The 22,692-nt window shown below is 37.2% G+C and overlaps 3 protein-coding genes across 3 annotated transcripts in view; all 3 read right to left on the bottom strand.

Annotated features, from left to right (window-relative positions):
- Positions 1–1,163, bottom strand: part of LOC107696746 (rootletin-like) — a 63,747-nt gene extending 62,584 nt beyond the window's left edge. Inside the window, exons 1-3 of the mRNA XM_016497227.1 lie at positions 1,092–1,163; positions 530–677; positions 319–422 (exon numbers count right to left, since the gene is read on the bottom strand). Coding sequence (XP_016352713.1) covers positions 319–422; positions 530–677; positions 1,092–1,133 — 294 coding nt within the window. The 5' untranslated portion in view covers positions 1,134–1,163. The remainder of the gene's footprint in view (positions 1–318; positions 423–529; positions 678–1,091) is intronic.
- A 718-nt stretch (positions 1,164–1,881) lies between these two features.
- On the bottom strand, positions 1,882–6,047 carry LOC107696751 (kelch-like protein 30). Its single transcript, XM_016497231.1, has 8 exons — positions 5,977–6,047; positions 4,706–5,544; positions 4,447–4,633; positions 3,846–3,932; positions 3,072–3,227; positions 2,770–2,958; positions 2,345–2,490; positions 1,882–2,248 (listed from the first exon to the last, which is right to left on the bottom strand). Exons 2-8 carry the CDS (start codon positions 5,477–5,479, stop codon positions 2,003–2,005), a joined length of 1,785 nt encoding a protein of 594 aa, XP_016352717.1. The 5' UTR covers positions 5,480–5,544; positions 5,977–6,047; the 3' UTR covers positions 1,882–2,002.
- A 427-nt stretch (positions 6,048–6,474) lies between these two features.
- The window catches only part of espnla (espin like a), a 27,559-nt gene continuing 11,341 nt past the window's right edge, over positions 6,475–22,692 (bottom strand). Inside the window, exons 3-10 of the mRNA XM_016497253.1 lie at positions 21,573–21,759; positions 21,290–21,472; positions 21,054–21,185; positions 11,110–11,250; positions 9,977–10,121; positions 9,590–9,735; positions 8,133–8,297; positions 6,475–8,016 (exon numbers count right to left, since the gene is read on the bottom strand). Of these exons, the coding sequence (XP_016352739.1) occupies positions 6,532–8,016; positions 8,133–8,297; positions 9,590–9,735; positions 9,977–10,121; positions 11,110–11,250; positions 21,054–21,185; positions 21,290–21,472; positions 21,573–21,759 (2,584 nt within the window). The 3' untranslated portion in view covers positions 6,475–6,531. The remainder of the gene's footprint in view (positions 8,017–8,132; positions 8,298–9,589; positions 9,736–9,976; positions 10,122–11,109; positions 11,251–21,053; positions 21,186–21,289; positions 21,473–21,572; positions 21,760–22,692) is intronic.

Here is a 22,692-nt window from a genome sequence, read left to right as displayed (position 1 = left end):
ATACTTTTTTCCCATATGCGTCTTAAGCAAGACGCAGTACGAGTGAAGTATCGAAAGGGAAATGTCCGTTCCTGCTCTTACATTAAAAATATGGTGGATACTTGTGCCATTGCATTAGGGCAATAATTTGCTTTTTATCTCTGAATAACAAACTGTATGAATTCTACTTTATATGCAGTCAGTTTTACACAGTGATTCACCATCAGGTGGTCAAGTTTGTTTATCTATGCACAAATGTCCTATATAACAGATTTCCTGAAGAACTGGAAGTCCAGAGACCCAAGGGCATGTGTGTGAGGTTTGTACATGTGCCCCTACCCGGCTAGTGAGAGCAGCCTGCCTGCTGAGCTGGTCTCTGTCTGTGCACATCTGAGAAAGCAGATCCTTCGGCAGCCGGTTCTCCTCCACCTCACTGCTCTCGCCTGATATGTCACCAGAGGAACAGCATGGCAGGAAATGACAGAATACACGTGTTCTCCCAATACCCCAGCAGACCCATCATCATGAGCTCATTCAGAGTGTAGAGTACCTGTGGGCGTATCAGCCAGGTTTCTGGTGATGATCTCACGGATGCGGGCAGGAACTGGTGTGGCGCTGAACTCCTCCTCATCTCCCCGCAGAGTGTAAGTCTTCTCCTCTGCACTGCAATCTGGGTTAAGAAGTGTCTCCTCCAGCTTCTGCATTATCATCATTGTAAGAAGAGGGGCTCATACACTAAAATCAGGTGACCTAGTCTCACTGCAAATCTAAAAACTCCAAAAGTTTTGATGCTTGTTAATAAAACGTTATGTATTATTTAATTTAGAATGTATTATTTAGCGTAACTAGCTCGTCATGTCTGTCTCTGTTTCAATTTCGTTTGATGTCACAACAGCACAAGGAAATGAATCACCTGTCTTCAAGTTTCACAGAAGAACCTGAAACTGACCCACTGATCGACCTTAATTTGTTGAAACATTGCAAGGCTCGTTAATATTAAATAAAGCTCTCTCCTCTTTCATTCACACATGCTGTTTTGAATAGGTAACAGTGCAACAACCTATTTAAGTTACAGCTGGTGAAGATCAGCTTTCCTGCTGGAAAACACGCACCTGAATCACGGCTTCCAGTCCTTGATCCCCTTCACAACTCATCTGGAAACTGGTAGTGATCCAGTGCACTTTAGTAAGCGAACAGCGACGTTTTTCCAATTGTCCTCAAGTCGTGCCTAGACGTAAAGTGTTTTAAACGCTTAAACAGGGTTTAGCAAGCTGATATGCACGCTAATAAAGTCTTAAAGGCATTAAAAGTTTTGCTTTATAGGAATAGGAAGCTTGCAGAGTGCTTTTCACTAAATATCAATGCTTTAATAATGCGCATAAGCAAATTAACGCAAAATATTTCGTGCTAGAATAAAGCCACAAGTGCAAAAGTTGCAATCACAGCACAAGCGCGAGGTGGGTGCCTATGGTTGCCAGGGAAACCGGACGCTCTCGCGTGTTGTCATGAGAATTAAAACGCAAGCTTTCCGGCTTCCATAGTTACAGGTCACGGCTGCACAAATACAACTCTGTTTATTCCAGTCTTTATTGGCACTTTGTTAAAAATCCATTGCAATTAATGAAAACTAACAAGGGTTTTAAATAGCAAGATTTTGTAATAAACATCATAAAAAAAAAAAAATTTCTGAATAAAAACAACATATTTCAAAATAAAACAAATGCAATGAAACGAAAAAGACTTCGAAGGTTGCCAAGGACATTAGAATAAGATTTTTTTATTATTATTAAAATTTTACAATAAAATTAGTGTTTATGATGAGCATTATTAAAGCATTATTAAAAATTAGAGATATTTTAGAACCATATATATATATATATATATATATATATATAACGGATTGCTAAATTATGTAAAATGTAAAACATTTATAACGTTTATAACATTGCCAAACTCACAATACAAAATTAAGCTTTGTTTTTGCAACAAAACGTAAGTCAGGTTTTAGGGGACAGAACAGATATTAAGTCTCATCAGGGAAGATTTCAGTCCACTGGGAAGTGTCTAAGAAGATGGAACAGCAGCCACTGTAAGTCCATAGCCTGGGAAGGAAGCACGCCACCTTCCAAGTGTTGGATGCTCGGTTGTATACTTCCACTTCCACACTGTAATCCCCCTCCATGCCCTTCCAGTGCCCCCCAGTCACATACAATTGCCCACCTAGAACCACCAAATCACCATTTTCATGAAGAGTGTGTAGAAACTGAATCTGGGAAGAAAAACAGCAAACATAAAAAATCAGTCACAACAGAATATTAAGGTTCAGCTAACTTTGTATATGCTTCTAGATAAAGGAGAGACTCACCTTTTCCCACATATTACCCTCTGGGTTATACAGATAGACCTTTTTGGTGTTATCTGCTACGAGGTAAATGACTCCATCCATAGAAACAGAGCGGGGAGAAGAGAGATATTTAGGAATGAAAGGAGAACAGATGATACACCAGCTATCTGTTGAAGAAGAGAAATCTTATTAACAAAAGTATACACAGTATTGAACTCTAGTCACGATTAGATGTTGGCAGTGCTCCATGAGTGACATTATAATTTAGCTACACTGTCTTGTAAAGCGTCTCATAAAATTGTTCTGAATTATTAGTTCCAACATAAAACTGTTTGTAATAATAGAAAGCTGTTATGACAAACGTGGTTTGTTTTTACTGATACTTGTAATGTATATTAATAACACTTAAATACATCCTAACCATGGTGACATGTGTTGCCTCTTACCTATGACAGGATTGTAGCACTGCATAGTCAGGGCATTATATTTAACAGCACAAGAACCAATGAGGTAAAGCTTTCCTTCACATGATATGGCTGTAAAGTTAGTCACATACTTCAGTGCTGGGCCCGTAAGAGTCCAGCAATTACTGAATGGGTCATAATGTTCAACTTCAACAAAATCCATAGTAGTTCCTGTCAATGAAAGACAATGCCGTTTGTTACCCAAAAATGCTCAGTTCTGCATGGAGATCTAAACAAAACCATTTGTCTGAAGCCTCCAGTTGGAAGCTGGTTTGTTTGCTTACCCCCAATTACATAAATCTCTCCATTGAGAGTTGCAGAAGAATGGTTAGTCCTGGGCCGCAACATTGGGGCGACTGTGACCCACTTCCCCTCACGAGTGATGTACTTCCAGGTCTCTGTGGTGGACCAGGTGTTGGACTGAGACCCTCTTGATCCTCCTGTGAGATAGCAAAAGTTTGTGAAAGGGATTTTTTCTCATTCCGTGTAAATTCAGATGAAGGCTTTGCTGATTTATTTGAATAAATTCTCAGTTCAACTGGAAAGTTCAAATGTTCCAGTTAGTGACCAGGCAAGTTTCCCAGGTCATCACAAAGTTAATGTTCTGCTTCATTGTGCTCTAGTCCCCACATTTCTAAAGTGGGCTCAGGTCTTATGTGAGTTTTAGCAGGATTGTCTATAAGACAGGGACTGTTTTATCTTAGCATCTCCAAATCCTCAGTGGAGATGACATTCCATTCATGTGTGCAATAAAACCATAAATCTCACTGATCCTTTCCCAAAGGGCCTAGTCTCTATAAATACCCTGAAAATCTGTGGATTTGTTTTCTCTATGTAAAAATAGAATTTGTCTCCTGCTCTGTTTTTTGGTATCATTTCATTCTCATTTCTTCAGTCTCTCTGTTCTTGTCATTATGGTTTGAGGCATACAGTCCACACCAACCAATCAGCAAATTATCCATATGCCAATATATATATAGTGAAAAAAAACATTTTATGATATGCGAGATACAGACTTTAGCAACAACTAAATATCTTATGAAAAGTGTTCAGCTTACCTGTGACATACACATTGTTATTTAAGGAGACGACAGAATAACCCCATTTATTGTAGTTGGGAAAATCAGGTAGCTGAAACCACTGCCCTATGAAAAAAATAATAAAATGCACTTAAAATCTTGCAAATGTATACAGTATGTAGAGTGAACTAGAGTAAATGAGACCTTATCCTATATAAATGAACAATGTGTAGTCTTTCTCGGTTACTTGCATCGAAACATCCCTGTTTATTTGTCAGCAAAATTCCACCGAATGACGTAAAATGCATCTTCCACTGGAGTTTTGACAGATCCAGTGCTTTTGTAAAACTACAGATGGTGCTTCTGCATTTTTGTACCCCTGCTCACAAACAGTTGGATCAAGCCCAGTGCATTATGGGTGTTGCACGTTTTTCTACCTTTTTGGCAAAAGGGAACATCACAGCCTCTATTCATTGTTTTCTCTAGTCATGTAGCACTGGATTTTATATTGCCTTTCTACTGCTTAGTGTGTTTAAACTTGACTGGTAGTGTGCACATCAGATCTGTGTTCCACATTAACCTAATTCTCCTTTTATAAATTTACAAGTAGAGATGATGTATCAGCTAAAGCTGTCCTTACCAAGCTTTGGGTTGTAATAACCACAATTCCTGGGGTATGACCTTCTATCTCTGTCTTCATCTTCATCCTCATCTTCATCATCCGAGTCATCCAGCGAGCGACCACCCATCACAAATAAAACCTCCTGCAGGTTGAGTGTTTTCTCAGTGACTCTTTGCTCTGACTCACCTCCTGTCTTTTGCCGTTTCTGAAGAAAAAAAAAATTGTAGTATGGAACATTATGTTTAAGAAATCTCTACATTAAAGAGATTTGTCTGACCTCTCTACATATTCTCTCCACAAACTCTTTGGATTGTAGCGAGTCTTGTACCAATGGCTCTTTAAGCAAATTCTCAGTAAGGTAGGATTCTGTGAGGAGGGAAAGCTTAGCCAAGCCCAACAATTCATGCAGGTGGCAGATCCGATTGTCTCTACAATGCCCGACCCAGGCCAAAGCAGCCTGAACACAAGACCGGTCATCTCTTATGTGCAGATCCTCATCCTTCAGGCAGGCCACCAGCCTGTCTTTCTCCAGCGTCAAGAACTCCTCATGTTGTTGCACTGCCTCAAAGTTTTCAAGGAGGAAGCTCCATGCTTTGGCGACAACTTCAGGACAGCCATGGATCTCTCCAAACTCAAGGATTCCCAAGCAGTTAGTGGCATCTATCTGGTGCTGCAGATATCGACTGCATACACTACGGACAGTGTGGAACTGGAGCTGGCTGGACGTGCAGATGAGTCCCTCTACATTGTTTTTGTTGATGGTGAGTTTCCCTGTATAAGCAAAGTCCAACAATGACGACAACACATTGGGATCTACATCATGAAGCTCGACACGAGCAGTAATGGTCTCCACAAAATCTCCTGAGAACATGGAATGGAAGTAATGGCTGCAGAGTGCAAGGATTCCCCGGTGACAGGGGAAATCCCGTCCACCAGCACTCAAGGTGACATCCACAAGTTTGGGTTGAGAACAGAGGGAGTGAAGACCCTCTAACATGCTCTGCGGATGGGAAGAGAGGCAGAAGTCTAGATCGTCTATATTACGCACCATGACGACACTCTGACCTATGGCCTTAATGCATTCAGGGCCAACCAACAGATGTTTTCAGTGTTTACCTACAACACAAGACAAATGGGTATAATCAGTCACATGCAATCCGATTGCGACATTCTTGATCATAGTAGTGTGGAGCCTCCTATGACCTAAGAACAAATTTTTGGCCTTTCTACTTGGTAACAGAACATTTCAGGAACAAACTGGAAGAGAATGAAGTCATGTTAGCACATCAATATAAGTCAAATTATCAGACGATTATCGCCAGAGTTAAAAACAGGTTCTTGCCAAAAACAACATATCTGATAGGCACACTGGGAGAGTATAATTCTGAGAATGAATCTTACTACCACTCAAGATTCATTTCTTTGCCTGTGAGAGAATTTGCACACAAAATCCAAAAAAATAATAAAAAATCACTGGAGAAACAACAGTGGATGTTAATCAATTCTATTTAACACAACAAATCAAGACAACATAGGAATTAAACTTACCTGCTCGTGAATGAAAGCAGAAATCATACATTATTCACAGTGGGGGACACACTGTCTTTTGCAGAGTCACTGGGACAGCATGCTTATCTTTCACACTGCTATTTTTAGACCAGACATTCTGCGGGGCTATACTCAGAATCTAAATAGTACGGTTAAGCTCCCACCTGCTCTTAAAGAGATACACACAATTTTCTGTATAAGAGTAAGCAGTCAGATTGTTATTTATTTAATCATTAGCGTAAGCAGCCTCCAATATTGGTGCAAATTAAGTCTCTAAATGTGTTGATTCTCAAGGAGTAACAAAAATTCAACAGAAAAGGGCATTTAATTCGTTTTAAATCACATATTGATAATTCTGACAAAAAGACAAACACTTCAGTTTATGGCAGTCTTCTACCTTGCACTCCTGGAAAATTGGAGAATAAATGGCAAAAGCATGCCTTACATGTCACAACTGTATAAATATTGGTACCAGTTCTACATCAAATTCAAAAAACTAAATATATTTAAAGATAATAAGGAATCTCTATGTACATTTCCCCCCAAAAAGACTTGTCATTCCTCAAAATCAAATATCTCAGCCTCCTTTTCTTTCCAGAAAGCAAAACTACGGTCAATATATTTGCAAATCTCCTCATTAGTCAGACTACTAATATCAGAATTATTTTTTAGGACATCGCTCTCATCTGGGGTGGGCGTCTGTACAATGACTTTAGGCACAGGCCTCGTTTCTACCGTTGTGGTCTGTTCTGAGTGTTCAAGCTCTGGTTGGCCTGATCCATCTCCGAAGAACTTCACTTTAATGTCCTCAAATCCATCCTTCCATTCCCGGTTCCCTGCCTCAATGTCCTGAATTACAGCCTTGTGGAAATCACGCACAGTCTCCCAGGTGAAACGCCCCACATGGTCGAACACTTCAAAGCACAGCAAGTGTCTCATTTTCCTCTCATCTGCTGGCAATTCTAGCTCAAGTATGTGAAAGTAGCCGAGCATGAAGAGGTCGAGTGTCAGTGCGTCATAGTCAACGGGAGATCCATCCACACGGGGCAGGAACTGCTCAGGTGAAAAAATTGCCTGCTGCCGGTTGAGTCTCCGGATCTGTCGCGAAGGTACAAATGAGATCATGCTTCTCCAGTTCCCAATCATCTTATTGATGGCACTTCTCTGCTTGAAGAAATGCCCGAATTTGCCATTTTCCATGGTGTTCTTCGGAGAGATATCCAAGCTAGCTTTGCGTTCACACTTCAGCTTCTTAGATATATCCAGCGAATCAACGCTTTGCTTCCTCTGTGCATTTCTCACGGTTACAGTATAAGCCGACTTCTTCCAGTGACCCAGGAACAAGACCACAATACGTTCCTTGCGCAGTGTTGTGCTATCCATGTCATCACTGATGACATAGTCGATAGATGAATCATCAATCTGGTCAACCTCTGGTCTTTGTTCTTGTTTTTGGGAGACCTCATCTGAACCATTTTTTACTGGTTCTTGCTCTAGTTCACCCAGTGATTCTGTCATCCCTGAATCCTTTTGTGAGGAATCGTTCTGATTCTCAAAGTTGGATTTTAAGTTCCTCACAGAGACCCCAAACTGTTGAATCTCATTTTCTATCTTCTCCCTCCTGCCTCTGTTGACGGCTTGCCTTTCTGACGGCTGAGAGAAGACATTCACAAGCTCTGTGTTTGGCATTTTGCAGTAGGGCTGGTCTGTTAGGTTGGTCATAAGCAGTGACATACTCTTCACAATGCCTGAAATACGGTTGCACCAAACGGGTAAGGGAGTCTGTGTAGAGTTCTTGTACTGGGTATTGACTGTGATGTTGACAATGGGTGCTGGGAGAATGTTTCGAAGTTCTTCAGCCAGACGAGCAAGCTCCATTTCGTAGCCCTCACAGTTCTTTTGCATTGAGACACTCTCAATTTGCTTCTCTAGATAAATGAGGTCATCCTCAGTTAGAAGCTCTCCGAATGGACCCAGGATGGCATTGTGAGCATGGGAGTACCTCCAACTGTCCATCTTTGTATATCTACTACCACTCTCCTGTTAAGTAAGATAAAATGTCCAGTTAAGAGAGAAAGCTGCAGTCAGAGCATGCATCATCTCAGATTTGTTATCTATGTATTTAAAAGACATTTCATGCGATATTTGTAGCTCACCTTTATCCTCTGGTTTTCTTGGTCAAATAAGCTGGCCTGTAGCTGTCGTACCATTACTTGTCTCTTCCATTCTGCTATAGGTCTGCCCTTCTCATCGTGCATGGGTACCAGGTAATCAATATCAGACAAATTAGCCTCCTCTGTTGGTAACACCACCATTTTATTCTAAAAGAGAAAAGACAATCATTTATTGGCAAGCACTGTAGTTCAAATTGTGCCCTTAAGTACATGAAAAACAAAAACAGCACTTGGCTAATATGAAATCAAAAACTTAATTAACTTGGATATTAAAGTTCCTTTTTTGTATTTTCTTCTACATACAGTGGTGTGAAAAAGTGTTGGCCCCCTTCCTGATTTCTTATTTTTTTGCATGTTTGTCACACTTTAATGTTTCAGATCATCAAACAAATTTAAATATTACACAAAGATAATGCAAGTAAATACAAAATGCAGTTTTTAAATGATGATTTCATTTATTAAGGGAAAAAACCTGTGCTTAAACAGTCCATTCATGCTCGAAAACCCTCCAATGTGGCTGAATTAAAACAATTCTGCAAAGAAGAGTTCCTCCACAGCGATGTGAAAGACTCATTGCCAGTTAATTTCAAACACTTGATTGCAGTTGTTGCTGCAAAGCGTGGCACAACCATTTGTATTTACTTGCATTATCTTTGTGTAATATTAAAATTTGTTTGATGATCTAAATCTTTTAAGTGTGACAAACATGCAAAAAATAAAAAAAACAGGAAGGGGGCCAACACTTTTTCACACCACTGTATATGCTAAAGTGCTTTAGTACATTTCAGAAAAGTTAAAGTCAATAAATAAGCTACATTCACATGGTTAGTGTTTACGGACTGACAATCATATTTACTAAGACAACTGGAGAATAGTTCTGTTCACACAACAGCTTTAGTATCAATAAAAAAAGGAGAAAGGAAAACTTGAAATCGCATCATATGACCCCTTTAAAATTTAAGTCTAACAAAAAGGACCATGGATTTTACTGGAAATGTGTGTGTGCTGTGTATTTTTATGCTAATGACAGTTAATAATAATGCCTGCAACCATACTGACAGAGATGTAGTAAATAATCAAGACAATGCAATTCCATTACACTGGAAATGTCAAATGTATGGAGGATTTATGACTAAACTAAACTAAACAACGACTGGATCTAAAACCTCTGCCTTTCCATCTCCATAAGTTATCAGATCCAAAAATATAAAAAATAAATTGTGTCCAGTGCAAAGTGGATAAGTTTGATGTGATCACACAACAACTAGTTACCCAGTATGTTTCTGTTCTCACAGAAAGGCAAGTGTACATCTTGAAAATTTAAGTCTGTTCGGTTATAGAATGCAGTTGTCATGTAACTCTATATAGCATTCTAATACAGGAATGACAACTGTATTCTGCTAGTATCATGAGAGAATGTGAATGGTAAATTTCTTAACTGAAATGGTCAAATCTGCTGCCAATCCAGATTTCTTAATGCTGGCAATAGATTTTACATCTCCCAGTTTAATTTCTCCCATAAACAGTTTCCCTTTCTCTGGTACTGGCTTACTCGGAGGCGTACTGGAATTAAGGATCTTCACCACTGCAATGACAATCAGAACAAGAACATCATTTGTTACTCTCATCTGTTTCCAGTTATGTTCTGATCATATTCACATAGGCTGATTACCATTACTCACTAAACTGGAATTAAGTCATCAAGTGAAATTAAGGAAGGATGAGTCAATGGTGACAGCAGTGCCTACAAAATTCTGTCAAGATTGCAGAACATACACTTACAACAGCACTAGGGGTATTAAACAGCCCCCTTAGGGCTTTCTCACCTGAAGTGGCCATGCGGACATTCTGTAAAGTTTTCCCATGTGAGGTAGAAGATGGAGGCGAGGGGGTAGTGGAGGAAGTGGGAGGAGAAGGTGAAAGAGTTGAAGGGGGGTAACGGGCTTGAGGGGAATCTTCTGTCTCAGGATGCTGGTGGGGTTAAAATGAAATCGAAAGTCAGTCCACTGAAAATGGACATGTACTACAGCTAAATATTAATCCCTTAAAGCACACTTTTCTGTCATAATTCTTCTGTTCCAAAATCTATTGGGCTGCCCACGAAGGGAACATTTTAAGGCATTATTTGAGCCACATTCTAAAGACCAAACGATACTTCAGTTTTGATGCGATTGCTAGCACATGTGTACAGCTGTGCTAGAAAGTTTCATAATTTTCCAGTGCCTGCTCCATAAGTTATGACAGAAAAATATATTTTTTTACTCATTTAGTACACTTGCTCCCATCAATGCGGCCATCTTGTTTTGCGGCCTCCTGTAGTTTGTTGTTGTTTTGTCTCATTTGTTTCTTTTTCAACTCTGAAACAACAGGCCGGAACAGTGTTGCTGCCTAGTGGACAAACTAATTGGCACAAAAAAAATAAAAAATTCCAGGTGCTTGTTCGGGCTAAGTGTACAGACAGTACGCACAGTTAGAAAAATCTGGCTAAGCGTGTATTATGCTAATGTTGAAATTTAAATCACACACATACCCTAGTGTACATGTAAACACCTCTTAAAGTATACTTTGGGCTTTAGTCAGTATTACATGCATGCTCAGTGGAAAAAATGGTGGACAAAGTGTGAAAAATGTAAAAATTACAGTATAAAGATAAAATCCATTCAAAACCAAAATGTATAAATAATCACTAATGTGTGTTACTTATTAGAGTGTTAGCTTAGCAACATGCTGACAACAAACTATTTCAACTGACAGACGTGTGGCGCATGGATCCGTTTCCACATATAGTGTTCGAAATCACTCCTTATGAGGTGCTACGCAGTTAGGACGCTGCCTTAGAAGACAGCTACCTATGCAGGAATTAAGCAGGGAAACAGCTCACTAAATTGTGGAACAGATCTAATGGTATACTCTTTGTCATTCAGACAGTATTCTTTTTTCAAAAACTTATAAAACTCACCTTAAGACTGTCCATGTCTTTGTGTGTATTAGTGATCTGTCTGTAATAATCAGAGCTGGGTTGCCGTGACACAGCTGGTTTCTCTCTGAGCTCTTCCTCTATAGGACAGTTCTCTTCCAGAGGTTGGGCAACTGGAAAGAGCTGCAATACAAAGAGCTTTTATTATCATATAATATATACTGATTCAGGTAGTGTGCCATCAAAGCACATTATTTCACACAGACCTGTAAGGCAATGGAATAAAAGCCCAATTATTGTCATTTGATCCACTACACAGCAAAATATCAGAATCATACACATGAAAAACAGCTATTTGTGGTCTTTCTTTTGTGCAGTGTTGTGGTCCGCACAGCGATATGTGAGCATTACAGTAAGAGGGGCCCTAGCTGGGGGGCAAAATAGTTGTACCTGAGCCCAACATTTAGATCCCACTTTACCAGAGGGAAAATGCCGAGTATATGGAAACATTTAGATCACCGCTGATGAAACTGTAATATCCTAATGGACTCCATGCAGAATGCATATCAAATGTGGCTCTCAAAGGGCTCTCTGTAAAACACACACATGCACCGTGCATCAAAGGGAACACTGATACGCCGCAACATGCTATTTTGCTTTGTCTCTGTGAGGTGGTCCTCCCAATTTCCTCTTGCACGGCACTTTGATGTCCAAACAGCACGAAATGCGCTGTGACACGGCTTAGGCAAAGGCAGGAATAAATTTCCCAGAAGTTGTGCAATTCATAAATAGATAAACTTTGAAAGGGGTAATGTGGGTATATAGGGCAAAACTACATTAGCGAATTGGAATTTCTATCCTTTGTGATCTTTGAGCCACAGTTCAGTTCCTCACTCACGATCAGGATGCATCTGTCTCTGCGTGAAGGTTTAATCAAAGCCAGTGGACACCATGGCACATTTGGTTTTCATCAGCTATCCTCTTCTGTGGCTTAGGCAGTGGATGCTGGAGTAACATTGTCCTCCCATCCTCTCCTCTGCCTCATGGGCCACACAAACACTGATGGAGAGAGTGAGACTACAGCAAAAAAAAATCACAAAATCCATAAGTCCTTTAAGGTAATATGGTGGAAATCTGGTGCAAAGCAATTTAGAGTCTCTTTTTCACCAGCTGCTTTGGACAGTTACTTAGGAGGGGGAGGCTCACAGATAAAAAATCACTAAGACATGCAAGACTTTTATCTTGAAAATAAGTTAGCAGAACATCATTGAAGAGCTGACACAGACAGAGACGGGGATATTTCTCAGTGTTCTGTTCTAGTACATTAAATTAAATTATTCGGTGGGAAAAGAATCAGAAAAGGTAGAAATATGAAGGCCTGCGCGGTTTGTGTAAGGTTTGGTTAAGGTTAAAGTCTCCACATATCTCTCTGCTTTCTGGAGGAATTCAAGACCACACACTTGTGTTGACATATAAGCAGTACATTCCGTGTTAAATAACTTTTACACCTTCAGTTAAAACACAAGATGACCATGTTTGACAGTTTTTAAATTTAGAGGATTGAGTGAAAACGGTCCAAAGTGTCTACAGCAGCAAATCCTCTGTGCTGGAAAGTTTATGTTAAAAATGGAGAAAGAGTGATGAATGAGCTGAAGATGGCATTCTTTCTATGTTAGCTGTTTTACATAGAATTACGGATAAATTCTTTACTACAAATAACAGAATTAAGCAAACAAGCTCAGGTAAACTTCTAGCCTATTAAGTTCTCATGTTTCGCAGATTAAACAGAAAGGAAAAGCTAAATAAAAACATACATGTTCAATGAATCATAATACTATGGGTGTACAGTTTATTGGTAGCATATTTGTTACTGGTCGATATTTATTATTTTTTTTATTAGTTTTTTTAATGGTAGATATTGGATTTTTAGTTATGAATGCTCATTTCCCTTTGCCATCATGAAATGCTCACTTAAAGTTAATATTTAAAAACAGCAACAATTTAACATCTTTTAATGTAACATTTAGCAAATATCAAAATAAATATAAATATTTCATACTGTACATTAAATTAGTGTGATGCTTAAATTCACTTTTAGCATTTAAAATGTCAAATGTTTATTTTTACTGTTTTATTTTGAATGTATTTTGACAATGTATTAGAGCATCTGTCTATAGAATAAAGAATTTTAATATATTCAACCAATTAGATGTAAAAATACATTTCAATGGTCCAGTGATGAAATTGTAGAAGCCCTAAACTGTGAACTTTTAAAGGCGCAATAAATACACTGCAATATATTAATATAAATTACAGAGTGACCTTCAATAATCATGCTATGAAAACATTAATTTTATTTTATTTAAAAATGTTACATTCGGAATTATGAGCAAATTTAGTTCATATAAAATGAAAACAATTACAATGACCGTTTTGAAACAAAAATTTGTTTAACCAATGGTGAAATTTGCTCAAATACTGCAATTCCTGTGATGCATCTGAAATTAACAATAATTAAGCATTGTTCAGGAATAATAAAAAAAACCACACCAAAAAAAACAACATCAATTCATTAGCTCTACAAACACAACATGTATATAAAAGCACAATAGTTACTTACAAACTATCGTCCTCTTAATTGTGGTTGATATCCACACAGGCAGCACCTGATCACTCTGTGTCACTAGACAGTGACACGCGATGTGAACACCCAGAGATGTGTTGACTACATCCACACCATCCCAACAACTGGCCATGGTCCAACAGACAATAAACAATAAACTCTGATAGGAGAATGCTCTTAATAATTTACACAGTGGATTGGGTAGCCGGCAATGTCACTAATGAACAAACCAATCGACATGGGAACAAGCAAGCAGTGTGATAGTAATGCAGGAGACTGTCAAATCAGAAGAAGCGGACAGAGACACTGTTTCTCTTTCATTCACATGTTGTTGTTTTTTATATCTCGGAGACCACATTAAACTGGGGATGTGACCTTACACACATCAACACCAATCACTAGAAAAAAAACATTCTCAAATCTTAGCCTGAAAGATGGGGCTTTGCATGAGGAGAGCCTTTCCATTATTTGTTTAATAATGTATGCCCTCCGCTTGCAATATTTCTCACAGCAGACGCCCAAAATAATACTGTTTTTGTGTCAAAGGTTTTTTGACACAAGAGTTTTTTAGGTGAGAATGTACTTGTTTAGACTTCAAATATGAGATTTGTTAATAAATATAACGTTAATAAAGTTCATAATGATAACTATATGATAAATATTTGAAAATTTCCTTTGATGTTTTCAGAGATGTGAGCTCCAGGTCCTCAGCGGCTGTTCAGCGCTCATGAACCCACTGAAAGCAGATCTTCTGGAATTTGCCGCTGGCTCTGATGTCTCTATAGTGCTTAAAGACATTATGAGATATTATTCGTTTTGGGTAAATCTAACGGGCAGGCTTTGGTCTCATTAATCTATTATTTGTTCCAGAGAAAATAGTTTTGGTGTATTTGGTGTATATTTTGTGTAACTTTAATGCTGTATATCAGAGCATATATACTGTATATATATATATATATATATATCTCTGTACAGAAATTAAAAAATGGAGGAAGCGCTAATTTTAGCCGTAGTGCAGCGTCCTATTTTATATAATACATCTTCAATGGCAACAGGAACAGACGATATATATATAGAGAGAGAGTACAATATAATTACTATACACAAGTGTATTATTATTAAATTACTTAATGTTGTTCGTTATTTTATATTTATATTTTCAGAATAATTTTAAAATTAATTTTGCACACCTCAAGAACTTATAAAATGACCTATTTAAAAGGGAAAAACCTACAGCACTTAAAAATGTAATATATATATGTACAGTCAAACCAAAATGTATTCAGACACCTTCAACATTTCACACATTATCACAGTTTATTCGCTATAGTTTAGATTTAATTATGACAAGAACTCAGAATTAAACTGTGTCAGAACAAATTCATCTTGATAATGTCAGATAACACAAGCAAAACATGGCCAGGTCAAAGTGTCTGAATAATTTTTGGTCCCAAATTTTATCCCAACTTCACTCTATGAAGAATTTCTTGGTATAACATGTCACAGTTTATTATTTTGCTATCCTCACTTACATAAATGAACTATAGTGTCCTGCACCCACTAGTAAAAAAAATATATCTGGTGTCTGAAAATGTTTTGGTTTGACTGTATATATATGTGCTCTGAAATGAGGAGGCAAAGTCCTCAAAGTGTTTTTTTATTTTTTATCATGGACACTATTTATATGTCATTGACCCAGGAACTTTCTGGAAATCTCAATGATGAAATTAGAATAGACAAACACTCAAACTAGAAACTAGAATAGACAAATAGAAATACAATGTGTACGTGCTTACAGTAAAACAATGGTATTTAGTAGAAATAAATAATGTGTCAGATTCAGATTTTATTGTTGACATCAAAGGCTGTAAGTCCAAATAAAATCTGTGCTATTTTGGCACCAATTTATTTTTCAGTTGGCAGAAGCAAGTCAAATTCATGGACATGCCTTACATCTGAACATGCATACTTCTCTAGAAGCAAGCCTTCATTTGAATGCCCAAAATACTCAGTATTCATGATACAGTAGGTGAATAACACCCAGATGACCTATTGCATCTGCTGAGATTCTGAGGTGTGGAACCAGTTGACATTTCTCTATCCCATAAGGCCACATGAGCTGAGAAAGCATCAGATTCAAACCTAGACACCTCACTTGACCTGTAGCACTTATTATGTCATAGGTCACGGACCACTGGTCCCAAAAGTGACGTAGTATTTCTGAGAATGTATGCATACTGTACATCTTCATTATAGCCAAGTACATGATTCATGAAATTCAGAGAATATGAAAGTACAAGAATTCAGAAACAGCAATGCCCTTATTTGGGAAGACCATGAACAATGCATGTAAAGTTCAGGACTATATAAATACATTTCAGATTTTTAAAAACAATTAACAAATTTGGTGCTGTATTGGGTAGCACTTAATTTACTTCACTTCATTGTTCAATGTGCAAAGTGGTTCCAAAAAGCAAAATGACTTCAAGACAACTGCCTTAGAAGATGAAAAAAGGAAATTATGAACGAAGATTGCTTATAGCAAACCCGGAATCTGCAGGTGCACAAAAAGCATAAACAAAACATTTGTTTGGTGTGTCATTACACATTCTCAGTTAAATGGTAAACACTGTTCCATGTGTAGCGGACCACTAAAGGTCAAAGCAATCACAGCATTCTTGAGATATGACTGAGCGTTTGATGAGAAACATGTTGAAAGATTCTTCTCAGGGGGCTAAACTCATAAAAAAGCTCTCTTAGCATCCCCTAGTGGTCGATTAGCACCGGTATTTCTATAAAGGCTCCATGCTGACCCAAACTCTCCAAGCATTTTTATAATGCTTGAACGTACCTGCAATAAACAAACCACAGAGCTTCATTGTACATCACACTAAGAACATTTCCAAATCTAGAGCAATTTTTCTTGTTGTTGTACTGAAATAAACCTTCTTTGTGTAGCCAGAAGAGACACATTTAATACAGCTGGCCTCTTAATTCCCTGCCTGAATAAGATGGGAGGAAAGCATATATGCATGTTGTAAAATAAACCCTTGATCTGTTTATTTGATTGCAGCTGTCTCAGGGAGAAGGCACTCGCACTTTGAGCGGAGGGCCGTGCTCAGGGAGGGTGACCTCTTTGGGATGAAACCAAAACATGAGGAAATACCTAGCACGCAACTCTCTGGCCAACGGCCCAAACAATCCATTACAGGCACCGTTAGGAAATGAGATGGCCTGTCCCGAGCACTCAGAGGTGGAATAAAACCTTGTGAAGTACACTACAACGTGCAATACAAGTGGACCAGGAGGAAAACTAAAATGCTTTATTCCTGAAATGATGCTGATATGGACCAAGACAGTCTTTTCCAGTGGGAGGCCTGGGAACCATTTTTGGGTCAATGAAATATAAGAAAGTGTCCAAGATAAAGAAAAAGAGAAAGTCTAGTGTAAAACACGTGCCAAGTCCTTTTGTGAGAACACTTCATATTTACAAAAAATCTTATTTAATATACTTTTCATTGTAAAAAGTAATATTTAATTCATACATATCATTGTGTTTTTCGGGAACTTCACATGACATTTTACAACCTGAACTAACCTTGCCTTGTCATAAAAAAGATCAAATTATTTGATACATTAAGATTTTATTATGTTTTTTTTTTTTTTTGTAGTTTTTATGATTTTTTTTTAAATTTAAATATGACATAAGGACAGTTGAACCTTCCTGATATTTTTTACTTTATGTCGCCCTAGTTTTTATTTATTTATTTTTATTTTAAAGTTACATACACTACTGTTCAAAAGTTTGGGGTTGGTTTGATTTTGAAAGAAGTCTCTTACACTAACCAAGGCTGCATTTATTTGATCAAACATACAGTAGAAACAGTAATATTGTGAAATATTATTACAATTTAAAATACGTGTTTTCTGTTTTAACATGTAATTTGTTCTTGGGATTGCAAAGCTGAATTTTCAGCAGTCAGCATTCTAGTCTTCAGAGTCACATAATCCTCCAGAAATCCTTCTATAATATGATTTGGTGCTTATTATCAATGTTGAAAACAGTTGTGCTGCTTAATATTTTCGATGAAACGGTGAAAATATTTTTTCCAGTATTCTTTGATAATTAGAAAGTTCAAATGAACAGCATCTTACTGACCCAACAGCTTCTCAGAGGTAGTATTTATCAAGTTAGACTGTACATAAGTCTAGTTTTTACTGGAGAATTTAGCAAAAACAATCGGTGCGTCTGAAATCGCGTACTGTCTGAGTAGGTACTACATTTGAATTTGAATTTACTTCATGGACGTTGTACGTTGTACGTTGAAAGTAGGATGAATGAAATCCGGTCGTACTATATGCATCGCTTCACTGCCATTCATAAATCCTCTCTCGTGGCCTCATGGGATAGTAAAGTGCCCATCGAATGCGCACTTCAGAATCCAGGCGGAAGAAGTAGGTCATCCAGGTACTTTTTGCCTACTGATTTTTGAATACTATGAATTCGGACATACTACTCGCCTCACATACTGTTTTTCGCCTACTATATAGTGAGGAAGTATGTGATTTTGGACGCAGCAAATGTCTTCTATATGTATTTATCCAAGGCAGTACTGCACGATCAGATGTGTTACCATTGGTTACAGTGGAATTAGGGTTAAAGGAAAAAACAATCAGATGCATGTTTGAAGCCAACAAACATCCTGTTCTCCAACCGATTTGATAGATCAAGTATCTGTTTCCAAGCATTAGAATGGTAAAAACCCTGAAACCAAACCCTGTGGATCCCATAACCAGCTCAGCCCCCAGCCCTCTACCTGAGCTAGGCAGCTGGTGAGAAGGTAACTGATACACCCCCAGCACATAGAGAGACTGCGAATGACTGCATCTAATGCTTCAACAGCTTCCCTTCACTAATTAGATATCTATTGTTGGGACAGTTCGGCTTAATTTTTGACGTCTAGTGGCACCCTGAGTTCTCACATCGATATAGGAGCAATGAATTGCTGATTTATTCATGTCCATGTTGACAGGGTGCTTATATTACTATATTAGATCTATGGAAGAGTGTGACCAGGGTGATTGGAAACTGCGTAATTAATTCTGTGAAATTTCAGATATGGTACTTCAAATTTAATGAATCTTAATTGGCTTCAATTGGTTTTTAACCTGTTGACATAGCAAAAACTTGTCTTTTAGTTCTATATCTGGCTTTATTTGTTTACTTACAGCAAAATTAATATGGAACATTCAGATTTATAATCAAGAACTTGCTTTATGGTTCCAGTCCAACTTGGAACACTGGGAAAACTTTTTTTTTTAATTATCTGAATTAATGAAAAAGTATTTGCAGGTTCAACCATGGAAATCAGCTTGTATTGTCATAAGCTTGTCAGTATGCTTAAAGTTCAACAGCTGAGTATCCAATATAGTCCACAGAGGTTTGCATAACAATTTTATGGCTTATACCCTATACAACATGCTTATTTAAAGGAAATTAATATTCAGCTCCTCTAGAATTTGTTCATATGGATTTTAGCTCACACATTCAGTATTAGCTTGTTAAACGTGTTTTATCAGCTAAGCAAGGTATGTTGGAAGAAATCCAAGACAAAAAATCGAAACTTCTTGAATAGGAACAGTAAAAACAGCTGCTATTTCTACCACCCCTTAATGCATTAATGCAAAAAGAAAAGAAAGAATGCACGGTTGTCAGATACAGTAAATCACCAGAACAGCAGTATCCCCCATACACTGATCCATCAATTTTGTGCTCTAAATGTGGAATTAATTTCTTTTCCTATGTGGTTCAGTTGTTGTGCCCGCCCCGACAGCACTACCATGTTCACCCTTGAAAAATGTATGACTTAAATTGAGCAGCATCTTATTTACCATGTGAAACAAGAAGGCTGAGAAGCCATTGAGGTGCACTGCACACAAAAGCTTCTTAGAAAGTATGGTGCTACATGACACCTTAAGTTACTGGCTTGATTTTCATAGACGCTCTTCATGTGAATGGACACGTCAGTCAAAACAAACTGATTGTGAAAGATCTGGATACAAAACAACTGAGAGAACTGACCCATCGAGGCAAGAAGTAAAATTGGACGAGAGCTTTTGCTTTCTGAGTTTGTCTTTAACCCTCTGATGCATGATGTCTACAACACATCCTTTTTAAACATTCATGGCATGATGCTACATCCAAAACATGTGTGACAACCTTTGACCCTTTCTCATAATTATACATGTCTGTTCTTGTTATTATTTATAACAGCATAATTCAATATGGTTGACAAAACTGGTAAAGTAATATGAACCTCATGATATTTTTCAGTAGAATAGGTTATAAGGAACTCGTTTACTCTGCAATTATTCATGTATTTCTTATAGTTTACATATAGTAAATGAAAATATATCCACTGTAATCTGCACTGTATATATCTGATGACTGGACAGCTCAGTGGGAATTTCCATTCATTTTTACGGTGAATATTTATATTTAAAAAAATAACAATAATACTGTGGGTTAAAGGTTTAAAAAGGATTAAAATTATTTTTGATTATTTACAAATTGCCATTGACTTACATTGCATTCCACCTTAAATGCATGGTGACAGATCTCCAACTCACTTAATAAATGAGTAAATGAATAATTAAAATTCATTAAAATAAAGAAATAAATGGTTAATTATTTTTATTCTTGTTTTGAAGTAAAAAAAAAAAAAAATATATATATATATATATATATATATATATATATATATATATATATATATATATATATATATATATATATATATATATATATATATATATATATATATATATATATATATATATATATATATATATATATATATATATATATATATATATATATATATATATATATATATATATATATATATATATATATATATATATATATATATATATATATATATATATATATATATATATATATATATATATATATATTAGCATAAATAAAAATAAATATTGTCATTTATCATTTAATAATTAATGCATCAGAGGGTTAACCCTCTTGCATTTGACCATGAATTATCTTTTAAGTCGATTTTATTAGCTTCAGTAGACATTATTTCTGACTTTCAGTTCAAAAAGCATTGTTTAAAATGACCCTAAGGTCAACAGTGGCAAAACATATAGTGTAATTCATTTATGTCACTACTTAAAATATTTCCACAATCAAGATAGGGCAACATGAAATTTCAAATAATGCCAGTGTTTCATGTGTGCACCATGCAGCTTTACAAAGACAAGTGAAACAGCGATCACTAAACCTAAATGATCAACATACTGATGTCATTTTTCTTCTGCCGAAGTAAGAAATAAACCTTACATTTCTCTCCACAGAGCGAAGGTATCTGGCACACTCAAAGTGGCCGTTGTATTCAGCCAGATCAGCAGCCGTGAACCCATCTATGTCCCTTTCCTTTGGGTTGATCTGGTGACCCAGGAGGATTCGACAGCACTGGGAAATTATTTTTGATTTGATCATTATGATTTAAAGACATACTTAAAATCATTTCTGTTTTAGACACCACACAACAGACTCAAATCCTAATTTAAACCCACCTCTATCTCCCCATTCTCTGCAGCATCATGTAGAGGAGTGCCACCCCAGTAATCCCTCTTGACCTTTGATCCCATCTGTAACAACCTCTCCAAGATGCGATGATGCCCCCCACTGGCAGCAAAGTGTAAAGCAGTGGCCCCTTCATTATCTTGACAAGACAGGCTGACATCTGTTGAGGACACCTGAAGTAGTCCAAACAAGTATTGTGCACTTATAAACCTGTAGTAGAGCTCTAGTACAACATGATACCAAAGTGTATATGTGTGTAGGTGTATAACCCACCAGCCATACCACCAATGCATGGTGGCCCATGTGAGCTGCAGCATGCATTGGCGTCATGCCATCTTGGGCTCTTAGATGCACGTCAGCTCCACAGTCTTTCACCAGATACTCCACAACATGTAGATGTCCCTCCTGGCAGGCCAGATAGAGCGGCGTGGCACCCATATTAGTCTGTCTATTAACACACCTGAAAAGGTCCATTTGGGTGTTTATTCAAGTGGGGGTTTGAAGGCTGATATGAATTTCACACTAAAAGATATTTCTGCATAAAATCCCTCTCCCACTATTGGTATTCCCATGTCCTTATCTATGGATGACATGCATTCCCCCTTCAATTATGTCACGTCATGTCACGTCACTTTCAATTAACGTCTGTGTTACTGGTCATCTTGGCCTTTGTGGCCAACAACATAAGATTCACTCATTGGATTTAATAACTGTGCTAAAAGATTCAAACATGTGCTAAAGGCATCTCGACATATAAGGTCTGGTAAATCAACTATTTTAGCTAAGGATAAATAGAGCAAAGGATTGTGTCAGTGTCTACCACTGTTAAACCAATTACTGTCTGGATATTAATCACTGGAGGCTAATTTAAAGTTCATGGGATTGTATGGAGCTGTTCAGTTATGACATCAATTTGCAGGCCAGCTTGGAAGGTGAATTTTCTATAGGTTCCATATAGTTTTATAGTTTTCAGTGGGCTTTTAAGAATCGTGGTATGTTTGTATATATATATATATATATATATATATATTACCTTAAAAAATAATTGAACATTTAACATAACATACTATAATATACTATAATAATACTACCATTAAAGTTTGGGGTTGGTAAGATTTTTAATGTTTCTGAAAGTAGTTTCATATGCTCACTAACACTCTTAAAAATAAAGGTGCTTCAAAAGGTTCTTCACAGCGATGCCATAGAAGAACCATTTTTGGTTCCACAAAGAACCATTCAGTCAAAGGTTCTTTAAAGAACCATCTCTTTCTTACCTTTTCATAATCTGAAGAACCTTTTTCACCACAAAGAACCTTTTGTGAAACAGAAAGGTTCTTCAGATGTTAAAGGTTCTTTATGGAACCATTTAGACAAAAAGGTTCTTCTATGGCAT

Source organism: Sinocyclocheilus anshuiensis, unplaced genomic scaffold (assembly GCF_001515605.1).
Source record: "Sinocyclocheilus anshuiensis isolate Anshui unplaced genomic scaffold, SAMN03320099.WGS_v1.1 scaffold999, whole genome shotgun sequence".
NCBI classification, from domain to species: Eukaryota; Metazoa; Chordata; class Actinopteri; order Cypriniformes; family Cyprinidae; genus Sinocyclocheilus; species Sinocyclocheilus anshuiensis.
Note: the sequence above shows the minus strand (reverse complement) of the source record. Positions and strands in the feature narration are given on the sequence as shown.

What these genes read in the sequence shown, in the direction of transcription:
- LOC107696751 (XM_016497231.1), bottom strand. Translation starts at nt 5,479, where the DNA reads ATGGTGCGTAATATAGACGATCTAGACTTCTGCCTCTCTTCCCATCCG. An exon ending in TTATTACAACCCAAAGCTTG is followed by an intron (nt 3,933 to 4,446) that starts GTAAGGACAGCT and finishes TTTTTTTCATAG; the next exon opens with GGCAGTGGTTTCAGCTACCT. An exon ending in AGGGTAATATGTGGGAAAAG is followed by an intron (nt 2,249 to 2,344) that starts GTGAGTCTCTCC and finishes TTTTCTTCCCAG; the next exon opens with ATTCAGTTTCTACACACTCT.